Source organism: Cydia splendana, chromosome 2 (assembly GCF_910591565.1).
Source record: "Cydia splendana chromosome 2, ilCydSple1.2, whole genome shotgun sequence".
NCBI classification, from domain to species: Eukaryota; Metazoa; Arthropoda; class Insecta; order Lepidoptera; family Tortricidae; genus Cydia; species Cydia splendana.
Genome location: NC_085961.1, coordinates 28,972,063 through 28,996,302, shown reverse-complemented (window position 1 = coordinate 28,996,302; position 24,240 = coordinate 28,972,063). Strand labels below are relative to the sequence as shown.

The window sequence follows — 24,240 nt, the reverse complement described above, 5'->3', positions numbered from 1 at the left end:
TCCGGTACATCTTTCACACCTGAAAAGACCGTACTCTCATCTTAAAGGCCGGCAACGCACTTGCAACCCCTCTGGTGTTGCAGGTGTCCATGAGCAATGGTAATTGCTTACCATCAGGCAATTTGTCTGCTCGTTAAAAATACCTATACAGGTGTATTTTCCAAAAAAAAGTCCGAGCACTAAATACTTAAGTATTCTTCACACTTCGTGCATTGACGACCGGTCTGGCCTAGTGGATAGTGACCCTGCCTGCGAAGCCGATGGTCCTGGGTTCGAATCCCAGTAAGGGCATTTATTTGTGTGATGAACACTAATATTTGTTCCTGAGTCATGGGTGTTTTCTATGTATATAAGTATGTATTTATCTATATAAGTATGTATATCGTCTCCTAGCACCCATAGTACAAGCTTTGCTTAGTTTGGGGCTAGGTTGATCTGTGTAAGATGTCCCCTAATATTTATTTATTTATTTATTTTATTTATTTTTAACCGACTTCCAAATTTCAAAAGGAGGAGGTTATCAATTCGGTTGTATGTTTTTATTTTATTTTTATTATTTTTATTTTGAGTTTCCAAAACGTCCCGCTTGGCGCGCTGTTCAAAATCCCATGCCAAAATGAGACTTAACGCAAATGCGTAGGTTGGTACGTCCGTCACGCCATCGAATGAAATTTAGTACGGATATGATGGTCGTATTTGTCTACGTGACAGCGTGATAAAACGGTGTCCGTCTCTTTCTATCCCGCAGAGTTAAAAAGTGACAGTTGTTTTATCACGTGGATAAATGTGGATAAAGCGATCCATAATAAGCTTGCAGGTCAAATTAGGTACAAAAACTATCAACAATCGTAAATGTGATGAGTTGTAGATATGCTGATTGCTGACCCTCATGAACTGAATTCTAGTCATCATCAGTCATCGTCATTAGAAAAGCTCAGGCCAATTTTGAAGTCAAAGATATCATATAAGCACAGTTTCTACTGTTAAAACAAATCCTTTTGCTATTATGTATACATGTTTAAGTCGTATTCAAGTGGTGTGTAAATATAAATACTCAGTAGGAAAGTGAAATGTGTTGCGTTTGCTTTAATCTCAAACCTACCTCAATAAGTGGACGTATGGAAAATAGAGGAAGCTGTAATTATGTGTGTATGTATGTAAACACTTCATTGTACATAAAGGCAGAAATTACAATCATAACCAAATAAATGCAATGTAGAAAAGTCTTATCCATATAATTATAAGGGATTCCATTTCAACAATTTAATTTAGTCCACATTTATAGACGGGATTTTTTTATTAATGTGAGTTAATATACGCTAAAATATTATAATTTAATTTAGATTTTTGAACCTGTCATAATGTGTGTACAAAGCAAAAAAAAAACTCGTAAAAAATGCAAAAAGATGACAATATCGGTTAGGATTCTTATTATACCTACACACGAGGTTAAATTACACCTCAAATAAAACGAACCCACTAAATATCGATTGCTTTACCACTAATACAAGCTTTTATTGTATAATAAAGAAGGCTAATATATAGATTTATTTGCTATATTGCTATTAAACCATAGCTAATAGGGGGCTATTCATAAATTACGTCATTTCAAATTAGGGGGGGGGGGGGTCTGGACATCGGATGATGGTAGCATGACGTAGGAGGAAACGGGGTCATTCGAAGCATGATTTTTGGATGATTTTAGGGGGGGGGGGGTCGAAAATCGTCAAAAATCGATGACGTAATTTATGGACGGCCCCTAGGTAATTAATTTCCACAAAGACTGTTTATTACATAAGTACGTTTTATAGAGTTTCTACATTTACTTCTCAGTATTGTGTTTCTAATAGTTTTTTGTTAATTAGTTTTTAAGTTGTCAATTTTCAACACGCAGCCATAAAACCGTTAAAAAGCAAGTTATCATTGTGGTGTTTCTTATACAGTAAACGTCATTCGTTTGAAGTTGTATAAAAGAAATAGACTTACAAAAGACATACACCTATTCCGATAGCACATAAAATAAGGCGTATTCTGAAAGGAATAACGCGTTATGAATTTGATTTTCATTTGTTATGTATATAATCTGTCAAAAGTTTTGTTTTGGTTTGAGAAATATCACTTTTGACGCTGACAGATTCATATTAAAAACAAACGCAGTTCGATATCATAACCTGTTATATCAATTAGAATGCGCCTCACGGTGTAAAACATACAACAAAACCTAGGTTACGACTTACGAGTATAATTAATGAGCAGTTTAGTGAATGAGTCGATTTGTTGCGTGTTTAAAGGTAATATTCATTACAATGTAGGGACAAATGGTGTGAAAATGGCAGTTCTTAATGCCAAAGAGTCATTAATTATAGAGATTTGTTGTTTTGTTGCGTTTGCGTGTCTGAAACGGAGCTGCGACCAGAATTGCTGTTTTTTTTTTACTTCTTTACAAAATGTAGTAGGACTCTGAAAGTATCACCATAAAAGATGACTCACGCGGTCCGGGTCCATGCGACACAAACATTTCTATAGACAGCATCAGCGACGACGTGACTGACGTGACGTGACGACGACAGACGTGATCAGCGATCATCCGTCGTAGAAAATGAGGTGTCAAATGCCTTGGCCCGGACCCGGTCCGATGTAGCGTGAATCATCCTTTAGTGTAGAGTACAAGTAGGTACTAACCATAATATCTAGACGTGGTTTCCAATATTTTTATGTTATTAATTATTAGTGGATACAAACTTAATATAATATACATACCTAGAAACAAAACATAATATACATACCTTCACAAACTAATCCGGCAGATATCAAAAAAAATCATCGAGGTCACCGGGGACCGTAAGGCTGGCTCGTTCCTCGCCCAACGGATTGGCATAGCCATCCAAAGGGGGAACGCAGCCAGCCTCATGGGAACCCTTCCACAGGGATCGGACCTGGGTGATCTAGCCTAATATATACATATTGGGCTAGGTCACCCATGCTATGTTTTATTTATTTTTTAGGTATTAGTTTTAGTTTTGTAGGTAGTTTTAATTTTAGGTTATCTTTTATTGTAATAAGTTTGATATTAATTATGTTTATGGTTTTAAATAAAAACACAAAGTAGGAACGAGAAAAAAAAAACATAATTAAATAACTAACCTACAAAACTTAAAAACTAAATCTAAAAATAAATAAAACTAATCTTAAAATAAATTAATTGTTATGTATCTTTATATTATTTCTGAATTATGGTACCTATATGGTAGTACAACCCAAAATAATCAATGTGTAAGTACTTATTTACTGTAATGAGGAAAAATGAGTCCACAGGCTTCTAAATGAACACTTACAGATAAAAATATTGTACACAGAAATTTATTATCACTAGCAAAATTCTTGAAAATAATCGTGCTAAATAAACACATACAAACACTTAAATATTACTCTCCATAACAATTAAAAAAAAATACATAATATTATTTACATAAGTAACCTATTTGTCAATCGTATAGTCAACCTGTCGCATGCAAAATGAGTTACTGATACAAATGAACTATAAAACTGTCGACAATAAACTGATAAAGTGATAAACCGCGATAAAAAAAGTTATATAAAAACCACGCATTAATAGCCGAGTTAATAAAAAGCAAACTCATCAAGGGTGCTGATACACTATTTTGATTCTAATTACCACTTGTTAAGGTTGAAATTGAATCGGTTTAGCGTAAATCGTCGCGTGCGCCGGTAAGCTGTTTCCCGTCAAATACTTCCGTCGTTTTTCGCCGGTCTTCTGAAATTCCCAAGGAAATTCAGCTTTTCCGACAGATAATATGGTGATTTTATGCACGCACATAAATTATTTATTTTTGACTTTAGACAAAGGAGTTTACTGAGGTGTCTAGATATGTAGGTAAGTCAACTGAGTTTTCCAAAATTTTATTTATTTTGCTATTTATTTTCCTGAATCTTAATGTACAGTCGACGTCAAAGATATGTTTACATATTTCGCTTGATGATAAAGGAGTAAGGTGCAAAAGTGTAAACATAACTTTTTGACATCGACTATACTACGAGACACTCACAAAGTTAATATATATCATAACTATACGCGTCACATGATTAGTACTTACGTTACAATATTCTAATGAAGACATGCGACCACATACTTAATCATTTTGTTACCTGTTGCGTTAAATATAATGCTAATAACTACCGTTTTGGTTTAATTGCCGTTTAAGTTACATTTTACGAATTGATTTATGTAATTTATGTAGACGTATTTCCTCTACTACATATTTAGGTAGCGTATAAAGCCCGAGGTGGGGTTACGTGTTACGTTCCCACTTGACCGTCCGACGATAGCATAGTCAGGGGGATGTCACTACGCAGTTTAGGTACATTTGGCCGGCGCCCTCCCAGGCAGGGCAGGTGTATGGCAGTGGGCTGCCGCTCGACCGCACGATAGTCGTGTCACGTGGCGCTCGCGCAAAGAAAATTCACGGTTCGTGCGCGGTTATAAGTTTCAATTTAGTTGCAGGCGGCGAGTATAGGTATAATTTTATACCTTAATTTACTTTTGTGAGGGAGTGAATTATCTGTACGGTAGTACTATTAGTTATTCTGTGGCATAGTATCCGAAACCAATATGCTCTTAACCGTCCGCGGGAACCTTACTAAGTATCCCAAGGGGTGGAAGAAGGAACGGTTGATTTCAGAGCCATCTAACGGAATATTTCGGCATTATTTACTAATTCTCTTGATGCAACAACGTAGCCTAACCAAATAGTTAGCTCTAAAAAATGGCAGTGTACGCTAGGTGCTTAGACAATGCAATTTGCATGCGTCGGGGCGTGCGTCGCTAAAAAAATTCACAGATTTCGTGCCTCACATGACTATCGAGCACATTGGAAATGAATCTACGGAATTCGAAAAAATATTGTCGCTGAGCGACGAGAAAGTCTGGATAAGGAAAAAGTTTCAAAATAAAACTACAACGTTGAATGATAATTATTTTATTCTTAGATTAAGACAAGTATCCTGGACATAACGCATGTGAACAAAGAAATTGCAAAATTTCCACACGCGTATCGAAGTTTGAATAATTGTCGCCGTGGCGCATAAGTATAGGTACATATTTCATTTTTCGATTAATAAGCAGGATATATTAATGTTCAAAGTATAAGAAAATTATTACACGGCAAATCCGTAGTCAACTCGAGAAGTGGTAGCCAAATCGCCGTTATCGTCACTCGAGTCTTGATCGGCAGCGGCCCATTTGCTGCAAGATATGAAATTTTCTTGACAGCAGTTTGACGCGACGAGAGATGACCATGACAGCGTTTGTCTATGTTGCACCAAACCTGAGTTCCAATAGGTACTACCAGGGTTCAGCATCAGCTATCTTCAGTTCAGTCGCCAGCAACATGCTGCGGTGAGACCATTTCGTGGCTCTTTTTCTTTTTTATGTTTCTCTGTATACGTTTTTAATATACGTTTGTGCTCACGAATAAAATTATTTCTACCTCTACCTCTACCTCTACCTCTACCTCTACCTCTACCTCTACCTCTACCTCTACCTCTACCTCTACCTCTACCTCTACCTCTACCTCTACCTCTACCTCTACCTCTACCTCTACCTCTACCTCTACCTCTACCTCTACCTCTACCTCTACCTCTACCTCTACCTCTACCTCTACCTCTACCTCTACCTCTACCTCTACCTCTACCTCTACCTCTACCTCTACCTCTACCTCTACCTCTACCTCTACCTCTACCTCTACCTCTACCTCTACCTCTACCTCTACCTCTACCTCTACCTCTACCTCTACCTCTACCTCTACCTCTACCTCTACCTCTACCTCTACCTCTACCTCTACCTCTACCTCTACCTCTACCTCTACCTCTACCTCTACCTCTACCTCTACCTCTACCTCTACCTCTACCTCTACCTCTACCTCTACCTCTACCTCTACCTCTACCTCTACCTCTACCTCTACCTCTACCTCTACCTCTACCTCTACCTCTACCTCTACCTCTACCTCTACCTCTAGCTCTAGCTCTACCTCTACCTCTACCTCTACCTCTACCTCTACCTCTGCCTCTACCTCTACCTCTAACTCTGCCTCTACCTCTATTTCTACCTCTACCTCTACCTCTGCCTCTACCTCTATTTCTACCTCTACCTCTACCTCTACCTCTGCCTCTACCTCTATTTCTACCTCTACCTCTACCTCTACCTCTGCCTCTACCTCTATTTCTACCTCTACCTCTACCTCTACCTCTGCCTCTACCTCTATTTCTACCTCTACCTCTACCTATTTCTATTTCCACCACCACAAGAATGCATAGATTGTCGAATAGTGCGTTCTGACTTTTTGACTATTTTAAGGTTAGGCTACAGGGCAAACCCTTAACCTGATCGTCTTTGTTTTAGGCTCAAATTGTAGCTGACTAAATTGTCCAGAGCCGTTTTTCTCAAATTTTTGATATCATTCTTCGTTTCCAAATTATCGAGCACCAAAATCAAAAATTCGGAAAAAATTGAATTTTATTTTCACTATTTCGACCATAACTTTTTTCGTTTTTGACTTTCTCGAATAATTATTTTTGCACCTTACAGCTCTCGTGATTATGCGTCTTTTGAGCCTAATTTTTAATATCATATCTTCACAACTTTCCGAGATATAAGGGGATCGCACTTTTTCGTGATATCGGACCCTATACTTACTGGAGCGAACGAAAAGACATTTCCAATGTCAAAACCCGGACGGTTGAGAGGAAAACAGTCTTGCCGGCCGGACGGTCAAGTGGCTAAGTACCTAATAGTGTGTTTACAAAAAGTGCGAGCTTTACGTTTGGAAAATGCTACGTCACGAGAATACTACATTACTTTTTTTTTTTTAGTTGCAGCTTCTAATATGAATATTTATTAAAACATTTATTTACATACAATATATATACAGTGATACTACTAAACGAAATTAATAACTAGCTTAAATCTAAAATAGGCCCTTGAGGCATTGTACCAAGGATGCTGGCGGCATTTCCTCGCTGTATCGCAATGCTGATACGTTGTGCGAGGTAGCCGCCAGCTCTTCGGTCACCAGTTACGTCAACCAGACGCTTCGCGATTTCTGCGAACAGCTTATGCGCGCTGGGACCCCATGGACCTAGAGTTTCAACACCAAATGGTACAAAATGGTACTCTCTACCGAGGCTCTTATATTTGTTACGTTTTAGAATTTCGGCGCTTTCCGCCGCTCCGCCCGCTTTTACAGTAGTCCGTTGGAGGTGGGACGGTGCCAGTGTGTCTACGCAGGTAGCATCCCACACCAACATCCGTCCCAAGCTCCAAGGAACTAAGGACACTCCATCGGGCCTCTTGCCATCATCTCTGATAATGCCAGTCGGCTCAAGAAGAGCAGGCACATTGATGGTGGCAAGAGACCGACGGACTATGTCATTAAGCGACGCATGTCTCGAAAAACGGCCTGCACTTTTTTGACAAGATAATCCGTGGTGTCCCAGTCGGTCCACGTCCGTGCCACAAGAGCATATGTGTGGCGTACACACCGAAACCCCGAGTCGCAAACCAGTCGCCAGTCTAAGGGAGGCCGGATCCAAGAAAGTACCAGTATTGGGCGAAGGATGGGCATGTAGCCAGTAACCGGCTTCCCGGGCTCCGACCGCCAAAAGCCTCGCGCGGTCTGGACCTGTACAGTTGTTTAGGAGAGTATTGTAAGTTAAGTATTGTACTACATTACTTATTATATACTATATTATATACTTGAGATCATTCTATGGTTTTAGCGGAGTAAAAGGTTTAGAGATAGATTAGGACCGATTAGAGATTCTCTGTAGGACCAGAGATTTAGAGTTTGATATGTTTCTTTCCTGTTTTCGAGTGAAGAAGTTTTATTCAAGAATTCTCGTTTTATTTTCAGAGTGCGGTGTCCCACTCCGCCGACACACACGGCAACCGCGGGAGCGTACAGCGGGACAACTGAGGATCATCAAGGGGAGAGAGACCAAGCGCGGCGCGTGGCCGTGGCAGGTGTGTCCTAAGCTTAATTGAAATAGACTAGGTAAACGGCCCGATTCGAACTTTAAGATACGTCAATTAATAGATCTGGAAACGATATGGATTAGATGTGTCAGTGTCAAAAGTGACGTTTTTGTTTGAAGAAACGTCACATTTGACAGTGACATATCTAATCCATATCGTTTCTAGATCTATTAACTGACGTATCTTAAAGTTCGAATCGGGCCGACAGTCTTCATGCGGGCGAAAGAAAGTTTAAGCGAAGGGTGTAGTCCAGGGGTTCTAGCCAAGATCACAATCGCTGATAGAAAACGTCGATCGAAACTTAAATACATAAATTCTGTCTGCACGTTCCACGATAGGAGAAGTTAGAACAAGTCAGGCCTAGGACCTCCTAATTACCTGCTAGGTATTAAGGTTAGATAGCTCATCAACAAAAAGAGCAGGGTATGCACTAGGGCAGCCATAGTCAACCTGCGGCCCGCCTGCCGCCTGGCTCTTTTAGGTATACATATTTACATAACCTTGTCATCCGAAATTCACCTTTAAGCAAATTCATCTTGCAGCTCGGGCCGTCTTTGTGGAGTGGAGTATGGCTGCACTAGGTTTTTTTATGGAGACCATAACTCCAATTAGACTTAGCTTTCAAACGAAAAGAGAATGTCACCTTAAGTCGGATAGAATTCAAGGATTTCATAATTTGTAGAAGAATGTTGTGTCTTCCAGGTGTCCCTGCAACTGCTGCATCCGAACTTTGGGCTCATCGGGCACTGGTGCGGAGGCGTCCTCGTACACCCATTATGGCTACTCACTACCGCGCACTGTATACACAAGTAAGGGCATCCAGGTTTCAGGTCTTGCAGGTGCTGAGCTTCCTTTTGCATCCTTTGTGGCTGCCTATACCGCACCTCACTGTGTATAGAAGTAAGGGCATGCAGATTTCCAGGTCTTGCTTTTATAATATGATCGGTTGGCCAATAGGTGTAGAACTAAATTTTGTTATATCAAAAACAGCAAAATAGTCGAATTTAAACTGTTGTGAGACCTACTAACATTGAATAATTTTACGGTTTACGGCGCGCCGCAGTACGTGATACACGGCCGTCGTGAACGCTGCTCGCACTGTTAGTGCTTGAGAAAGGAGACCTAGGTTCTCCGAAACATGTCGCGCGAGTGACTTAAAACAAGTGAGTCTAAACCATAAAATTATTCAAAGCAAAATAGTCATTTTAAATTGTCAAATATCTTAAAACCTGATTTATTATTCTATTACATAGGTATTTTTCCGATTAGTTAGTTAATAAGTTCTCCAAACATATGTCATAGACGTCATATCCAAACAGGACCCATATCAAACCCCTCAGCTTCGCACCCTCTCATTCCAGTGAGCTGTTCAACCTGCCAGTCCCGGCGCTCTGGACAGCAGTTCTCGGGGAATGGGACCGCGCCGAGCAGAAGGGAGCCTACGTGCCCATCGAGAGGATAGTGCTCCATCATCGCTTTCATAACTATCAGCATGACATAGGTACACAGGTGACACTCGTACTCGTACCTACCTATAATCCAGGTCAACCTCAATGATAGTTTTTATAATGCATTTAAAATTTCGGGTCAAGTCCACGTAAAGTTCAAGGGCGGCTGCATCCGTAAGGTTTAAAAGGCTGTAGATTATGGTGCTACATAGTTTGCATTGCCAGTATCGATTCTAGATAGCAGTTCTAAGTGAATGAGACAGCCAGGAAAAAAAGCTTACAAATCGTGTTTACCTATTTTTCGAGATAAGGGCATACGGTTTTGCCCGAGTATATTCTGACATACTCAATAAAGTATTGACATAAGTTATTTTTCAATTCCAGCTTTAATGAAACTTACAAAGCCTGCCGACGTGAGTGCCCGAAGCCGCATCAGAACAATCTGCCTGCCCCCCTTCGAGCCCCCCGCCTTCAACACCGAGAGGACCACCTTCTACATGCGGCCAGACCTCAACCCACACAGCACCTCCTCAGAACCACCCAAAAAATCCAAGCGACCACCCAAACCCAACCCCGACACAGCCACAAAATACTTAGAAAAGCTAAACAATTTAACCAAGACAATCTTCTCCGGATTCGTCAGCAAAAAGAACAAAAACATGAGATACAACGTAAGAGTATCTAACGATAGCAACAGACATACAACAAGAAAGACTGATGAAGACATCCAACAAGCTGATAACGAAAGGAAAAGTGATATAGTATACCCCAGTGCCACTTTAGATAGTGTTGTTAAACTTATCAAAACCAAAATGGCTAAAGATAGGAGAAAACCAGAAAGAAGTGATAAGAAGTTGATGTTTGATGATGAAATAGATCCGTTTATAGATGATAACAACGGGATAGACTTCAAGGATGAGTGTTACGCGACGGGTTGGGGGAGGGAGCAGACGAACGGGACGTTGACAGACGTTCTGTTGGAAGCGGAGGTGCCTGTGCTGCCGCTGAGGATATGCAGGGAGAGGTACTCGTTGACGTTACCGCTGAACGACGGGCATTTGTGTGCGGGCAGTACGGATGGGAGCACGGGGGCTTGTGTGGTAAGTTGACAATTAAGCAATAATATTAAATTACGATTCACAAGATAAGGTAATACGATAAAAAATACAATCCAAAATGTATAAAGAAAAACAGAAGAAACAATTCATAAACTTAATGCGGTCGGATTCTAGTCGTACCTAAATTAAACTTAAACTTTTGAAGCTAGACTGATATCGGTTATATTTACGGAATTATCGCCTGGCTACTGGTGTCGCCACTTGTAATATATTATGTACCTATAATGAATGATTACATATAACCTGTCATATTCAAGTTTCATGATTTTCCTATTGTACATATAAGCGACAAGTAGTTAAGTGACTCACGTTGAGAGGTTCATAGCTTTCATAAACTTACTAAATGCAATCAGTGAGAGTCGTTGATGGCACCATGATTCTGATCGAGAGCCACGCTGTGGTATATTCCTCTCTAAAGTGATCAGAGCCATTGCCACAACGATTTCTCTACTCTCACCTTATTCTGTGGGACCCGCAGGTCCCTGGAGGTCCTACCACCTTCCCCAATAGACCTTCCCGTTCCACCATACTTAGTTCTTACTTTTACATAACCTCTCAACGTATTTCTCTCGTCATACTAATATAAACACTCACCAGGGTGATCTTCTGGCTATACTCTTACAATATGTAATCTGTAAACACAGCAATAACAGCTTCTTCTTAAATTTCTTCTATCTAACTAATAAGTCGCTTGGAACGCGTTCCTTTTTTCTGTCAAATTAGAATGTCAAGTTATCTTCTCTCTCCCGCCAAAATTGTCTATACAGTGTTACCAACGTCAAAATCTCATGCTAAAGGTTGTCACTCACCTTTTATATGGAATCGCGTAAATTCGCGACACTCGCAACGACGAGGCTTGTTTAAAGAATAGCGAAAAGTTGACGAGTCCACTCTGCGATCTTTTCTCGTGCTCGTATCGCTGCGGCTCGTCTCACTACCTCCTCTCGTGGCTGATTCTCATCTTGCATGACTACCTCGGACTCATGGCTTACATCTTCCCCTGGGTGAGGAATCTCATTAGTGTCTCTTTGTACTGGTTGTGGTGGTGTTGTGGATTCTCTCTCATTAAGACTATCATCATTAATCCCTCTCTCTTCTTCTATAGGTTGGATAGGTATTACCTCCGAACTCCCTTGGCTCTCCTTTACAATCTCAATTTGCTCATTTTCTTTTGGTACTTCAATTGTTCGACTTGTGTCGGACTCACTTGGAGTAGAGCCTCGAACTCTTTCTCGGGGTTCACTGTCTTTGGTAGTTTCAACTTGTCCCGGTACCGAAGGTAGATGTTCAAGTTCTAAAGGATATAGGTGTCCAATCGACCGTTTGAAGATACTGTCTCTTACTTTAACGTGTGCTACTCTACAGTATCCATCAGGACTTCTTATCAATTGGACAATCTTGCCAACCCTCCAGTTGTTTCTGTTGCTATTTTCGCCTTTAATTTGAACTAAATCACCAACACTTGGCTCTTTGTGCGATTTTACTCTTGGTTGTTTGTGACTGTGTTGATACCTTTCTCTTAAACTCATCAAATATTGGTTTATAAACATGTTCTTGAAATGATTCAACATGTTCTGACCTCTTTTCCAACTGTCTAACACATTCTGTTTCACTTGAGTGTCAGTTTGGTCAGGTATATAATTCTCTGATATCTCCAAATTTAGACAACGCCCTAGAGATAGAAAGTCACATGGTCTAAGAACTATATCCATGTCAGGGCCTACTCGTGTCAGAGGCCGACTGTTAACAACAGCCTCAATCTCTTTAATGACAGTAAGAATTTGTGTGTCATTCAGCAACAGTTTTTCCAAAGTTCTTTTCATACAATGTTTCACTAACCCCACTAGTCTTTCATAGAAGGCACCATGCCATGGCGCTAGTTGGGGAATAAACTTCCATTTGATGTTATTCTTGACGCAGTGTTCACTCTTCAGTATTTCAGAGCTTAACTTAAAGTACAGTGCATTGTCTGAAACTATTGCTAGTGGTACACCTCTTGTAGCCATAAACCTCCTCAATGCCATAATACATTCATCTGCAGTCAAGTTCTTAACGACTTCCATGTGTATGGCTCTCACTGCTAGGCACGTCATAAGACATATCCATCTCTTTTGCTGTCCATTCTCAGTATCCACGTAGACAGGTCCAAAATAATCAATTCCAGTATAAGTGAATGGCTTGCTATAATTGGCACGTTCTACCGGTAAGGCCGGTGTTGGAGGCAGTGGGTATGGGCCTCCTCCGTGCTTTACACATTGAATACATTTTCTTAGTATTCTCTCCACTACTGGTCTTCCTTTTGGAATCCAGAATTTCTGGCGAACTAGGTCGAGAGTATGAGGTGCTCCTACGTGGTAATTCTTCTCATGTATTTCTTGTACCACTTTCTTAGTGATTTCGCAGTCTCTAGGCAATAGAATCGGATATCTCATGTCGTATGACCAATTAGCATGCATCATTCGTCCCTTGCATCTCAACAATCCGTCAACATCTGTAAATAGCCCAAGATTTCTACTGAGGCTTGTCAGTTTGCCTTTTATTTCATCAGGAAAGAATCTTTGTTGCAGGTTTTTTATCTCCTGAACCTGAGATCTTACTTCATACTGGTCGGGCCTTGGATCATCATCATTAACAGGTTCCACAGGTATGTAATTCTGTGAAAGTTCTACCTGTATGTCATTATCTGACGATTCTACAGGCATGTCATTATCTGAAGGTTCTACAGGTACATTATTATTTGAAGACTGTTCCTTCAGACCCTCCACTACAGCAGGAAAAGAAGCCAGGTTTTGGTGGCTAGCGAGGTGGATATCTTTTGGCCATTCATTCTTTCTTTTAGCCAAGAAAGATGGTCCTTCTAACCATACATTTTTCTTCTGCACCCACAGCTCAGGTCGGGTTGCAATATCAGCTGGATTCTCTTTAGTATTTACATAGCATGTCTCTAGGCCAACATTTCTCTTTATCTCTTCTATTCTGTTGGCTATGAAAGGTGGTAGAAGCTTATTCGAGTGAATCCAGTTGAGAACCACTAAACTGTCTGTCCATAAGTATTGCCTATCAATGGGTAACTCTATGGTCTCTTTCAGGTATGTCAATAAACGATTTCCGATTACACAACCAAGTAGTTCCAGTTGTGGAATAGTCAGTTTTCTTTCATTCTTCTTCCCATTTTTATTTTTCTTTTCCAATGGTGCAACTCTACTTTTTGATAATAAAAAGGATGTCTTTACTTCGGAACCATTGCTTGATCTTAAATATACTACTGCTGCGTAAGAGTCTTTTGCAGCATCTGCAAAGCAATGTAATTCATTTTCAGATCCTTCACTGACATTGGCTTCTACATATCGTGGTATTTTAACATCTTTTATATCACCTAGGTTGCTTTCAATTTTCTTCCACTTTTGTAATAGCTCTTGTGACAGTGGTGAGTCCCATTTATAGTCATTTCTCCATAATTCCTGTAGAAACAGTTTGATTGGCACGAGTAATGGGGAGACTATGCCACATGGGTCATATACTGATGCCAATATTCTTAGGACTTCCCTTTTTGTCACTTCATCTGAGGATCCATCGGTAAAAACTTCTTTATTTATGTTCAATGTAAGCATATCTTCCTTTTTATTCCACAGCAGGCCTAGAACTTTTATTTCGTTTGTCTCTTTTGCTCTATATTGTTCCGGTACAGCCTTTATAAAAGATTCATCGTTTGATGTCCAGTCTCTTAGGTTCATTGAGAGTTCTTCAAATGTTCTTCGGGTTTTATCATATAATTGGACGGCCTCTTCTGAAGTGTTAGTGCCAGTCACAACATTATCAACATAACACTTGTTCGCTACCTTTTTGAGCAACTCACTATTCTTCTGTGAAATGTGGTAACGTATGGTAGCCGTCAGTAAGAAAGGACTCGAAATAATCCCGAAAGGCATTCTACAAAATCTTAAGTGCAGTATGTTTTCATCGGACAATGGTTTGTTAATATCCTTCAGCCATAAGAACCTTGTCACGTCTCTATCTTCTTCCTGTAGGCCGATTTGTAAGAAAGCCTTTTCGACGTCTGCTATAATACCTATTTTATAAACTCTAAAGTTCAAGAGCAGAGCCGTCAGATCTTGAAGCATGCAAGGTCCTCTATATAAGCACTCATTAAGGCTTTGCTGATCCTTTAATCTTGCTGAGCCGTCATACACAATACGCCCACGCTTGGCACTCTGCTTGATAATGTGATGCGGAAGGTAGTTAACTGGAGGCACAGACTGGCATTGGACATTTGAGTCTACTTGAACAACTTCTATTATATCAGCCTTAAGTTGTTCCATCAGTATCTCGTTATATTCTTGTAGTGTAGGCTTATCCAGTCGTTGCACTAATCCTTTGAGCCTGCCATATGCTAGGCCATAGTTAGTAGGCACATCTGGTGGATATGTTGTCCATGGCCACTTCACATAATAACGACCTCCTTCATACACAACAGTGTCATTAAAGTGTTGAACTGCAATTTCCTCTCTGGTGGCCTTTACTGAATCAGTTATTCCAATGTTCTCCAGACTCCACAGGAATTTCACATCAGACTGTCTTAGGGGTAGATCGGGTTCTGTAAAACACTTACAGCCTCTATTGCTTTGATGGTAGGTTACAACTGTCAAAGTATTGTCGTCTTCTTGATTATCAGTACTGAGGCGACCAGATATTACCCATCCAAAATCTGTGTCTACTAGGTATAGATCACTATCAACTTGTATAATATTATTCCTAATAAAGGAAAAGTAATAATCATTACCAATGAGCATATTTATTACTTCACTTCCTTGTGAGCCACTGTCTGCCAGTACATCAACTAAGTTTGTCTCAGGAATATTTTGTATAGGTATCCTATTAGTAATACGAGGGACGATGTTAACATGGATATTTCTTTCTACTCCTCGTTTTGTGTTGATTACAATGTCCGTGCAAGGGCTCAAGGTCTCAGTAGGTTTCTCTGCTCCAAAGGTAAAGATCAGTAAGGAGTCCACATTATATGAAGTCAAATCCAGGGTTTTTGCCAATCCGGTAGTAATATAACTTCTTTGACTTCCGCAGTCAAGAAGCAGTCTACATGTTAGTCTTTTGTTTTTGTGAGTCACCTGCGCTGTTGCAGTCTGCAGGTTCTCTTTTTGGGCATAAGGCACGATTGTGCTTGTTGCCTTTGCAATGGAAACATTGCTTGCGTCTCTTGCATTCAGGTACACGATGTCCCAACTTTAAACAAATAAAACAGCGGTTGACTAACTTCTTTTTCCTGTCTTCAATTGTCTTCTCAGAGGTACACTCATCATTAAAATGTGGTCCAGAGCAAAAAATACAACTTAGTTTTGGTTTCTTAACACCTTTATCATTCATAGGAGTAGCATTTCGTTTTTTATTGTAGTTTCTTGACTCAGATGACAGTCTATTACGGGGTGTGAAGCCTGATATCCTTTTCCGTCTGTGGTATTTAGGTCTACTATCAATTGATATGAATGCATCGGTAGTAGCAGCAGGTGTTTCCTTTTGAACAGGTTCCTTTACCTTGGACTTTTCTAATGCTACTACAATGGCATCCAAAGTATTTCTTATACTTGTTATTGTCTGATCGTTGGCTGATAGCAGGTTTAATTCGTATATCACCTTGTCCGGGAATTTATCGATAATAAGGCTCCTTAGGAAATTGCTCTCAATATTCTCACCTAAAGATGACAATACTCGTAAATGGGTTTCAATGTTATTTAAATTCTTTCGACAATCTTCAGAGGTGTAGTTACATCGTTTAATCTTATTGAGAGCTTCGTAATGGGAATCTATTACCTTTTGTTCATTCCCATATCGGTTTTGTAGCGTAGTCACCGCTACTTTGTAATTAGAGTTTGTTATTGCCAGGCCTTGAATGGCCTCCCTAGCATCGTCTTGAACTAAGCTGTGCAGATACGCCAGTTTTTCAGAATCTTTCAGATTCTGGGAATGGACATTGGCCATAAAACGGTCCCAGAACTCGGTCCACTTTAAAATATCACCATTAAATTTCATGAGTTCTAATTTGGGTAGCTTAACAGTCGGTATGTTTTTATTCTCTCTTGAATTTAACAAGTCAAGTTCAATTAATTGATCTTCGGCCTTAACTTGCTGTTCAAGGCATATGCGTAGCACCCCTGTGTCCTCAGAGTTGGTTTTAATATAGTTGTCCACATCATTTTGTATGTTATTTAGAGATTGTTTTAGCTTCAATCGTATCTTAATAACATCCTGTTCCGGTATCGCATTTCCCGCTTTAAATAAGGAAATTAACTCTTCAGAGCTCTTTACATCTTCTTCGAGCTTTATTCTTCTTAGTTCTAATCGTTCTCGCAAGAATTGCTCCATTTTACTACCCTTTTTTCGACTAACATATATAATTATGATAGTATATTTTGTTGTAGTATTAACCTGTAAATAACGCAAAGCAAATGGCTTGTACTTGTATGCTATAAAGTTCGCATTCTTTATTTAAAAAACAACTATTTCGTACACGATATAAACTAGAATATCGTCTGATAAGAATAATAATACTCACACAGAAAGAGTAAAATACTTCTTCTCTAGTTCTAATTGCAACTACTAACATCATAATATTAGTCAACAACTTTTTCGCTACGTACCTTCGTAAGGTGTCTTAAAGGCAATATGTAACAATAATGGCTAATGTATCGGCTGCCGTCCTGTATATATTGCTGTATTTGACGTGTTTAACGCAGATTCTTCTTCTTTATCACACAACTTTTCAACTTTCGAAACTTTACCGGTAATGGCGGAGAAAATGTGTTATTTCTTTTGCAAAGCACAAACAAACAAACAAGTTAGTTTGCAATTACATTCTCAATATTCCGCTAGAAATCAAAGTAGATAACGTCCAATAAGAAAAGTTTTAGTTTATTTTATCCAATAAGAGAAGCGATCTTAGTTTGACATTTTTAGAAACTGTACATAGACAACAAACTTTCTAGTGTTGCCACTACAAACTTCACTATCGATTAGTGAAGCGATTCAATCGATTATTTCATTTTCAGTATTGCGTTATTCACAAAGTAATGGCGAATCAATCGATTATCGATTGACAGTCATATCGATAGTTACTTAAATATAACTTAAAACTAAATAAAACACAGGTATACCGTTTATTTGTATCCTTCCTTACTTAATAAATCTCAATACACAACTTCTACCTTGCAAACTTTCAAAATAGATTTACAAATACAATCTTTTGGTGGAAAATATTGGAGTACGTCTGAGAGAGAGAGAGAGAGAGAGAGAGAAAGAGAGAGAAATAGAACCACACACTTATCTTTATTTGTAAAAACCTTTAGCTGTTTGGTGTTTGGCTCGCTTTACAGCTAGGTGTACTTGACATTTTAATTTTATTTCATTACAGTATACGTTTGTTTCAACCTCTAAACAAATAATATTTTATTACTTCTATTTTATACCCTTTACTAGGACTTGTCCATGCCAATACTTTAGCAGTACCTAATACAAGGTTCTTGTTCAACACCATGCCTTCTACTCTATGAAGGCTCATTATAATTGATTAGTACTTTTAACGTTTATTTTCTATAGTATGACCTCTACTCTATGAGGACTCATAAACGCTGATGCCACAGCAGTACCTACTACAAGGTTCTTTATCAAAAGTATGACCTCTACTCTATGAGGACTCATAAATGCTGATGCCACAGCAGTACCTACTACAAGGTTCTTTATCAAAAGTATGACCTCTACTCTATGAGGACTCATAAATGCTAATGCCACAGCAGTACCTGTTACAAGGTTCTTGTATAATACTTGCCTTCTACTCTATGAAGACTCATCCATGTTACTATGCCTATTACAAGGTTCTTAATTGCAAATACATTAGCATGCCCATCCCCAGGGTTCTTGTTTCTCTATGCCTAATACAAGGCTCTTAGTTATAATTAATACTATAGCATATCCTCTACAAGGACTCAAGGTTGCTACTGAAACTCTGAGTTCTTAGATTGATAAATCAGATTCCAATTTCATATAATTTACTCTCTAAGTATTTGCAAAATAGCATCCCAGCATCTCCACCATTTTGTCGCCACTTGTAATATATTATGTACCTATAATGAATGATTACATATAACCTGTCATATTCAAGTTTCATGATTTTCCTATTGTACATATAAGCGACAAGTAGTTAAGTGACTCACGTTGAGAGGTTCATAGCTTTCATAAACTTACTAAATGCAATCAGTGAGAGTCGTTGATGGCACCATGATTCTGATCGAGAGCCACGCTGTGGTATATTCCTCTCTAAAGTGATCAGAGCCATTGCCACAACGATTTCTCTACTCTCACCTTATTCTGTGGGACCCGCAGGTCCCTGGAGGTCCTACCACCTTCCCCAATAGACCTTCCCGTTCCACCATACTTAGTTCTTACTTTTACATAACCTCTCAACGTATTTCTCTCGTCATACTAATATAAACACTCACCAGGGTGATCTTCTGGCTATACTCTTACAATATGTAATCTGTAAACACAGCAATAACAGCTTCTTCTTAAATTTCTTCTATCTAACTAATAAGTCGCTTGGAACGCGTTCCTTTTTTCTGTCAAATTAGAATGTCAAGTTATCTTCTCTCTCCCGCCAAAATTGTCTATACAGTGTTACCAACGTCAAAATCTCATGCTAAAGGTTGTCACTCACCTTTTATATGGAATCGCGTAAATTCGCGACAACTGGTACACTTAACGATTACAGCCTGTATACAAAACCTTAAGCATTAAGTAAAAACTTGCATTTACTGATCCTAAAAACCTATGCCTATTTCCAAGCATTGCGTCATCGATAAAAAAAAACGAGAAAATAAACACCGTTTCGGTGAAGCGAAAGTGTCCAATTAACTTTCCAATGTTAAAATCAAGGACGTCTATTAATGAATATAAGAAGACAATTAAAATATACCAGACGAATCAGACGATAGTTCTTAATATCTTATAGACCACAGTCTCAGCATATTAACAGTACCTTAACTTCAGTTCATCTGTTAGTATCTAGAGCACTGTAAAAATATAATTATTGTACATATAGCTAACTATGAGTGCCTCTCCGATATCGGATGTTGGATGGAGCCTACGAGAAAAACAGCTACTAGGGATTGCCCTATGGCATTAAGTCTGCCTTTTTCGCTTTAAGATTTTCTGGTCTGGACATCGGATGATGGTAGCATAACGTAGAAGGAAACGGGGTCTTTGGAAGCATGATTTTTGGATGATTTTAGGGGGGTTTAAATATCGTCAAAAATAGATGACGTAATTTATGAACAGCCCCTAACACCAACAGAGCGTCATTCCCATGAAGCCTAGTAACTAACAGTAAGCAAAATAGTAAAGTAAGGTAAAACAGCAGTACCTATATGACATTCAAAACTTTTTTAAATATAGCACAAGGTAGCCGATAGCATAGACTCATAGAGTAGATTGATAGCAAAGATGAAAAAAAATTGGAGCACTTTTGAAAAGAAACGTAACTTAGACGACTTAACTTACTGTTTATAATATGTATACTATGTGTTATTATCTCCCATCTAAGCATAACATCAAGCCTTAAATCAAGATAAGGCTTCGAATATTTGTTTAAGACAACTTGATGAGTATATCCCGTGACTAATACTTTCAATTCTGTCATGACATACCTAGATTAGAATATTCGATAACTATGTACATGCTTATTAGATAACTATTACCGCTTGTTGATAGGAAATAGAGATAGGAAATCCCGAGTCAATGTACGAAATTCTTCGCGCACATAGTCATTACAGATGTAGTGCATAATTGTTTTCCATCTTATTTTCTTAGAAACGTTCCTATTTGTCATGTTACTTAATTCCGTCAACCTCAGTACTTGTTGTACCGATACGAGACAGACTGAAATAGCAAGACACGTTCGCGCGTTTCCGCGGAAAATACGATGGAAAATAATTATGCACTACATTTGTACTTTAACAAATATATTACATATTTGAAAATTGAAATGTATACATTATCTTTTCAGGGCGATAGCGGCGGTCCACTTCAATGCCGGACAGGTAGCCGATGGGAGCTGCGCGGGCTCACATCCTTCGGTTCAGGCTGCGCGCGCACAGGAGTACCCGACGTGTACACCAACGTGGAACACTACGTGCCTTGGATATACGCTCACGTGTACGCTACGTAGCAGCTCCCATTCAATGTAAAGGAGTAACTTCATACCCGGAGTAATCAGTGTCGCTAGCAGGAATCGAAATTGATAGTCACTAATTAGTGATCCCCTTTAAAGCCGTAAGGACGGAGAGGCACTGTTTGTGAGTTCATGTCCTTTGTCTCAGACTGCGCGCGCAGAGGCGTACTCGAAGTGCACACCAATGTTGAATATTACGTGCCTTGGATGGACGACCATGTATACGCTACGTAGCGTTGTATCTGAATGCCTAGTCAAGATGACAATTGTTGATGGAAAACGTTAAAAATAATTCACATCGTTGAGATTTTTACTTTTCGTTTGGCGTTTATCGATGTACAATTGTCGCCTTGACTAGGCTCATAGAACAGGGGAGTTGCCAAAGCCTCACTAGTTGGATTTCCGATAGATATTGGTGATCCTCCAATGCAGTTTCAGTGCCGCTGGAAGCTGAGAGCTTACGTCGTTTGGCTCGTGCTGCGCACGCATTTGATCAGTGTTGAACATTAAGTGCAGTGGATATAGGTACCACATGTATGATACGTAGCAAAGAACCAGTGTAGAGGAGATAGTAAAGCATGACAAGTTAGACTGATATTGATGACGGTCCCCTCCAATACCGCTTGGGTACCCGCTGGATTGAGATGGCTCAAGTCTTTTGGCTTAGGCTGCGCGATTCATTACGTGTACACTCACGTTGAACAGCATAGAATTACTTGACATTTTTCCCAAATTTTGCAGAGTGCCTACCTAAAAGAGTAACCGAGAAGTAGGTAAATCAAAGTGCCTTCATCTTTTGCTTCTCAATAGTCTAGTTATTATAAAAGTGTGGAACATTAAGTTTGTACCTACATGTCCTTAGTTGAAGGTATGAAAAATCTTTGTGCAAAAAAGTTAACTGAAAGCAAATTCATGACATTTACATGTACTAATTCTAGGAGAAGGGGTTTCAAATGGACATTTAGTTTGTCCGTTGTGTAAATTTGTTCCTACTCATGACAAAGAAGTTTTAACAAGGAAATTTTACTACTTTTACGTAGACTTATAATTTATTTAACATTTTAATATTAAACGTGACGGCCACTTTAGACAAACGATAAAGTCACCATTATCATAAGATTCCGAGAATAAGCCGGCAGATTTTAACGCAATACTTTTTGTCATAGGTTTAGGCGTTGTTTAACAGCCTCAAAAATGACAGGTTTTGTTAATAGCTTTGTATGTTACTAAAAATTTGTAATACTTTAGGAGCCCAGTGATTAGATTTACCTGTGATTGGGTGAAATATTAATTATATTTATTTTGCGCCTAAGCAAGTTTACCTATTTAGTTATTTAATTTAAAACAATAAATTTTGTAACATTGATTACCATGCAACTATTAAATATAATGTCTAGTCTATTATTTATAATTTTAGTGATTAGTTACCTAATATTAGTTTTAAATAATTAAGTTTGTACAGCGTACCTCTAGTTTTACAGTACCTAGGTAATAATTCTAATTTATTCTAATATGAGGTACTTACATTCGGGTGACGACTGCAACAGTGTTACAATTGCGGCGTTACTACGAGCTGCGAAATGTCAGTGTCAATTTTCTTGCTACATATATCGTGTTCTGATTAGGATAATATACGAAAAAAAATTTGACGCGAAAAATTTGTATGGATGACTTGGACGACCTGCCCATAGAAAAAATGTTTTTTTCCGCATCAAAAATTTTTTTTCTTCTACTTTTTACTAATCAAAACACGATACCGAACATGCCCTTAATTAAACGTATCTCCGCTATTTTTGTTACAACCTGTAGGTATTGTGTTGCTGTGGTGCAATGCTGTCGCAATTGGAACGGTCAATACTCCATTAAAGGACTATGCGTCAAAATGGCCCCAAAACCAACAGAGTTGAGAGTTAGGTCATTAGATAGGTAGGAATAGGTGGATAGGTGGGTAGGAATTCCATTGCAGAACTGAGATTTTTGTATTTTAGCCAAAATGTCGTCACCCTTATTACCTAGGCAATAGAGTCCACCACCGGGCGAGCGCGGCAAATCATTCAGTGTGCTCGCCCGGCGTGCGGCGGTGTGCGAACATCTACCCTGCATCAATTAATTTACTTACTTGGACTCTATTGCCTAGATCTAGGTAATAAGGGTGACGACATTTTGGCTAAAATACCAATATCTCAGTTCAGTAATGGAATTCCGCTTGGTGCCCATAGAACGAAATTAAGTACATAGAAATACCTATCTAATGACCTTACTCTCATTTCTGTTGGCGCTGGGTCCAAGCTCCATACAAAGTTGCCCATGGTCCTTTATCAATATCGAATCGGAAATTGTGAAAAATGCCCGCTGCTGTTGCAGCATTCATCGGAATGGCACCTTTAACCTTAAAATAATTGGCGTTGGTTTTAATATTATTAGTCTTGTTTTTAAATAGGTACCTACCGTACCTACCTATATAGGATATATTTTATGATAAGACTTTACTAAAGTAAATTTCAAATAAGGATAGTATCTCCTTATCGGATCTTAGTTCATAATTCTGTAAATTTGAAACCACTCAAAAATCTGTGATTAATGTGTATATATCTAAGATAAATATTGTACTTATTTTTTTCTTTATGAATAATAAAAACTACATGAAAATTTATACTTGTTAATTGTTGTTTTAGTCGTGTATATTATTATCATTGTGTTAGACATATTTACACCGAAGTAATATAGAGTTAGACCAAGAAAAGTCTGCAACGAATTTTGTTAGCACACAGCACACGCAGTGCAAGTGTTATTTTAAACGTTAAACTTCAATTAAATTATGACGTATAATGCTGGACTGCTTATGCTATCAAAATCGTTGCAGACTTTTCTTGGTTATTTGATTGTCCTATGAATGTAAATTCTCGCAAAATTAAAAGTAGGATAAAATTAAGAATGAATATCGTAATATTTACAGTGGAACCTGGTTAATTGCAATCTCAAGGGACCGGCCATTTTTTGTCAATTAACCAGGTTTTTCATTTAAGCAGGTCGTGTCAATTAACGAGGTTCAAAAAATCGTTGTGTCAATTATAGAGGTTTTCATTAATAGAGGTTGCGTTCTGACAAATTTCTTTTATGAAGGTGCAAATAACCATCGCAAGTAGATTTAAACGCTTACGTTCTGGGTTTCTGGTCTATATATAGCTTCTGTCTATGCTTGCACTTTTACACTACATTAATTACTACTTTATTTTCTTATTAATCATTTGGGTTTAAAAGGTTTTTGATATAATCAAAACTATTTCACGTACTACAGGCTGTGATAGATACCCAATAAATAAATTGAATTCTGGATGAAGATATAAATAAAATGATCATTGCTATTAAAATATTGTTTCTGCTGTCTACACA

General features: G+C 38.7%; 1 protein-coding gene across 1 annotated transcript in view; it reads left to right on the top strand.

The window, feature by feature from the left end:
• Positions 1–20,856, top strand: part of LOC134806103 (transmembrane protease serine 12) — a 48,992-nt gene extending 28,136 nt beyond the window's left edge. Inside the window, exons 2-6 of the mRNA XM_063779379.1 lie at positions 7,929–8,038; positions 8,753–8,859; positions 9,412–9,551; positions 9,883–10,598; positions 20,683–20,856. Coding sequence (XP_063635449.1) covers positions 7,929–8,038; positions 8,753–8,859; positions 9,412–9,551; positions 9,883–10,598; positions 20,683–20,844 — 1,235 coding nt within the window. The 3' untranslated portion in view covers positions 20,845–20,856. The remainder of the gene's footprint in view (positions 1–7,928; positions 8,039–8,752; positions 8,860–9,411; positions 9,552–9,882; positions 10,599–20,682) is intronic.
• The last annotated feature ends 3,384 nt before the right edge of the window (positions 20,857–24,240 follow it).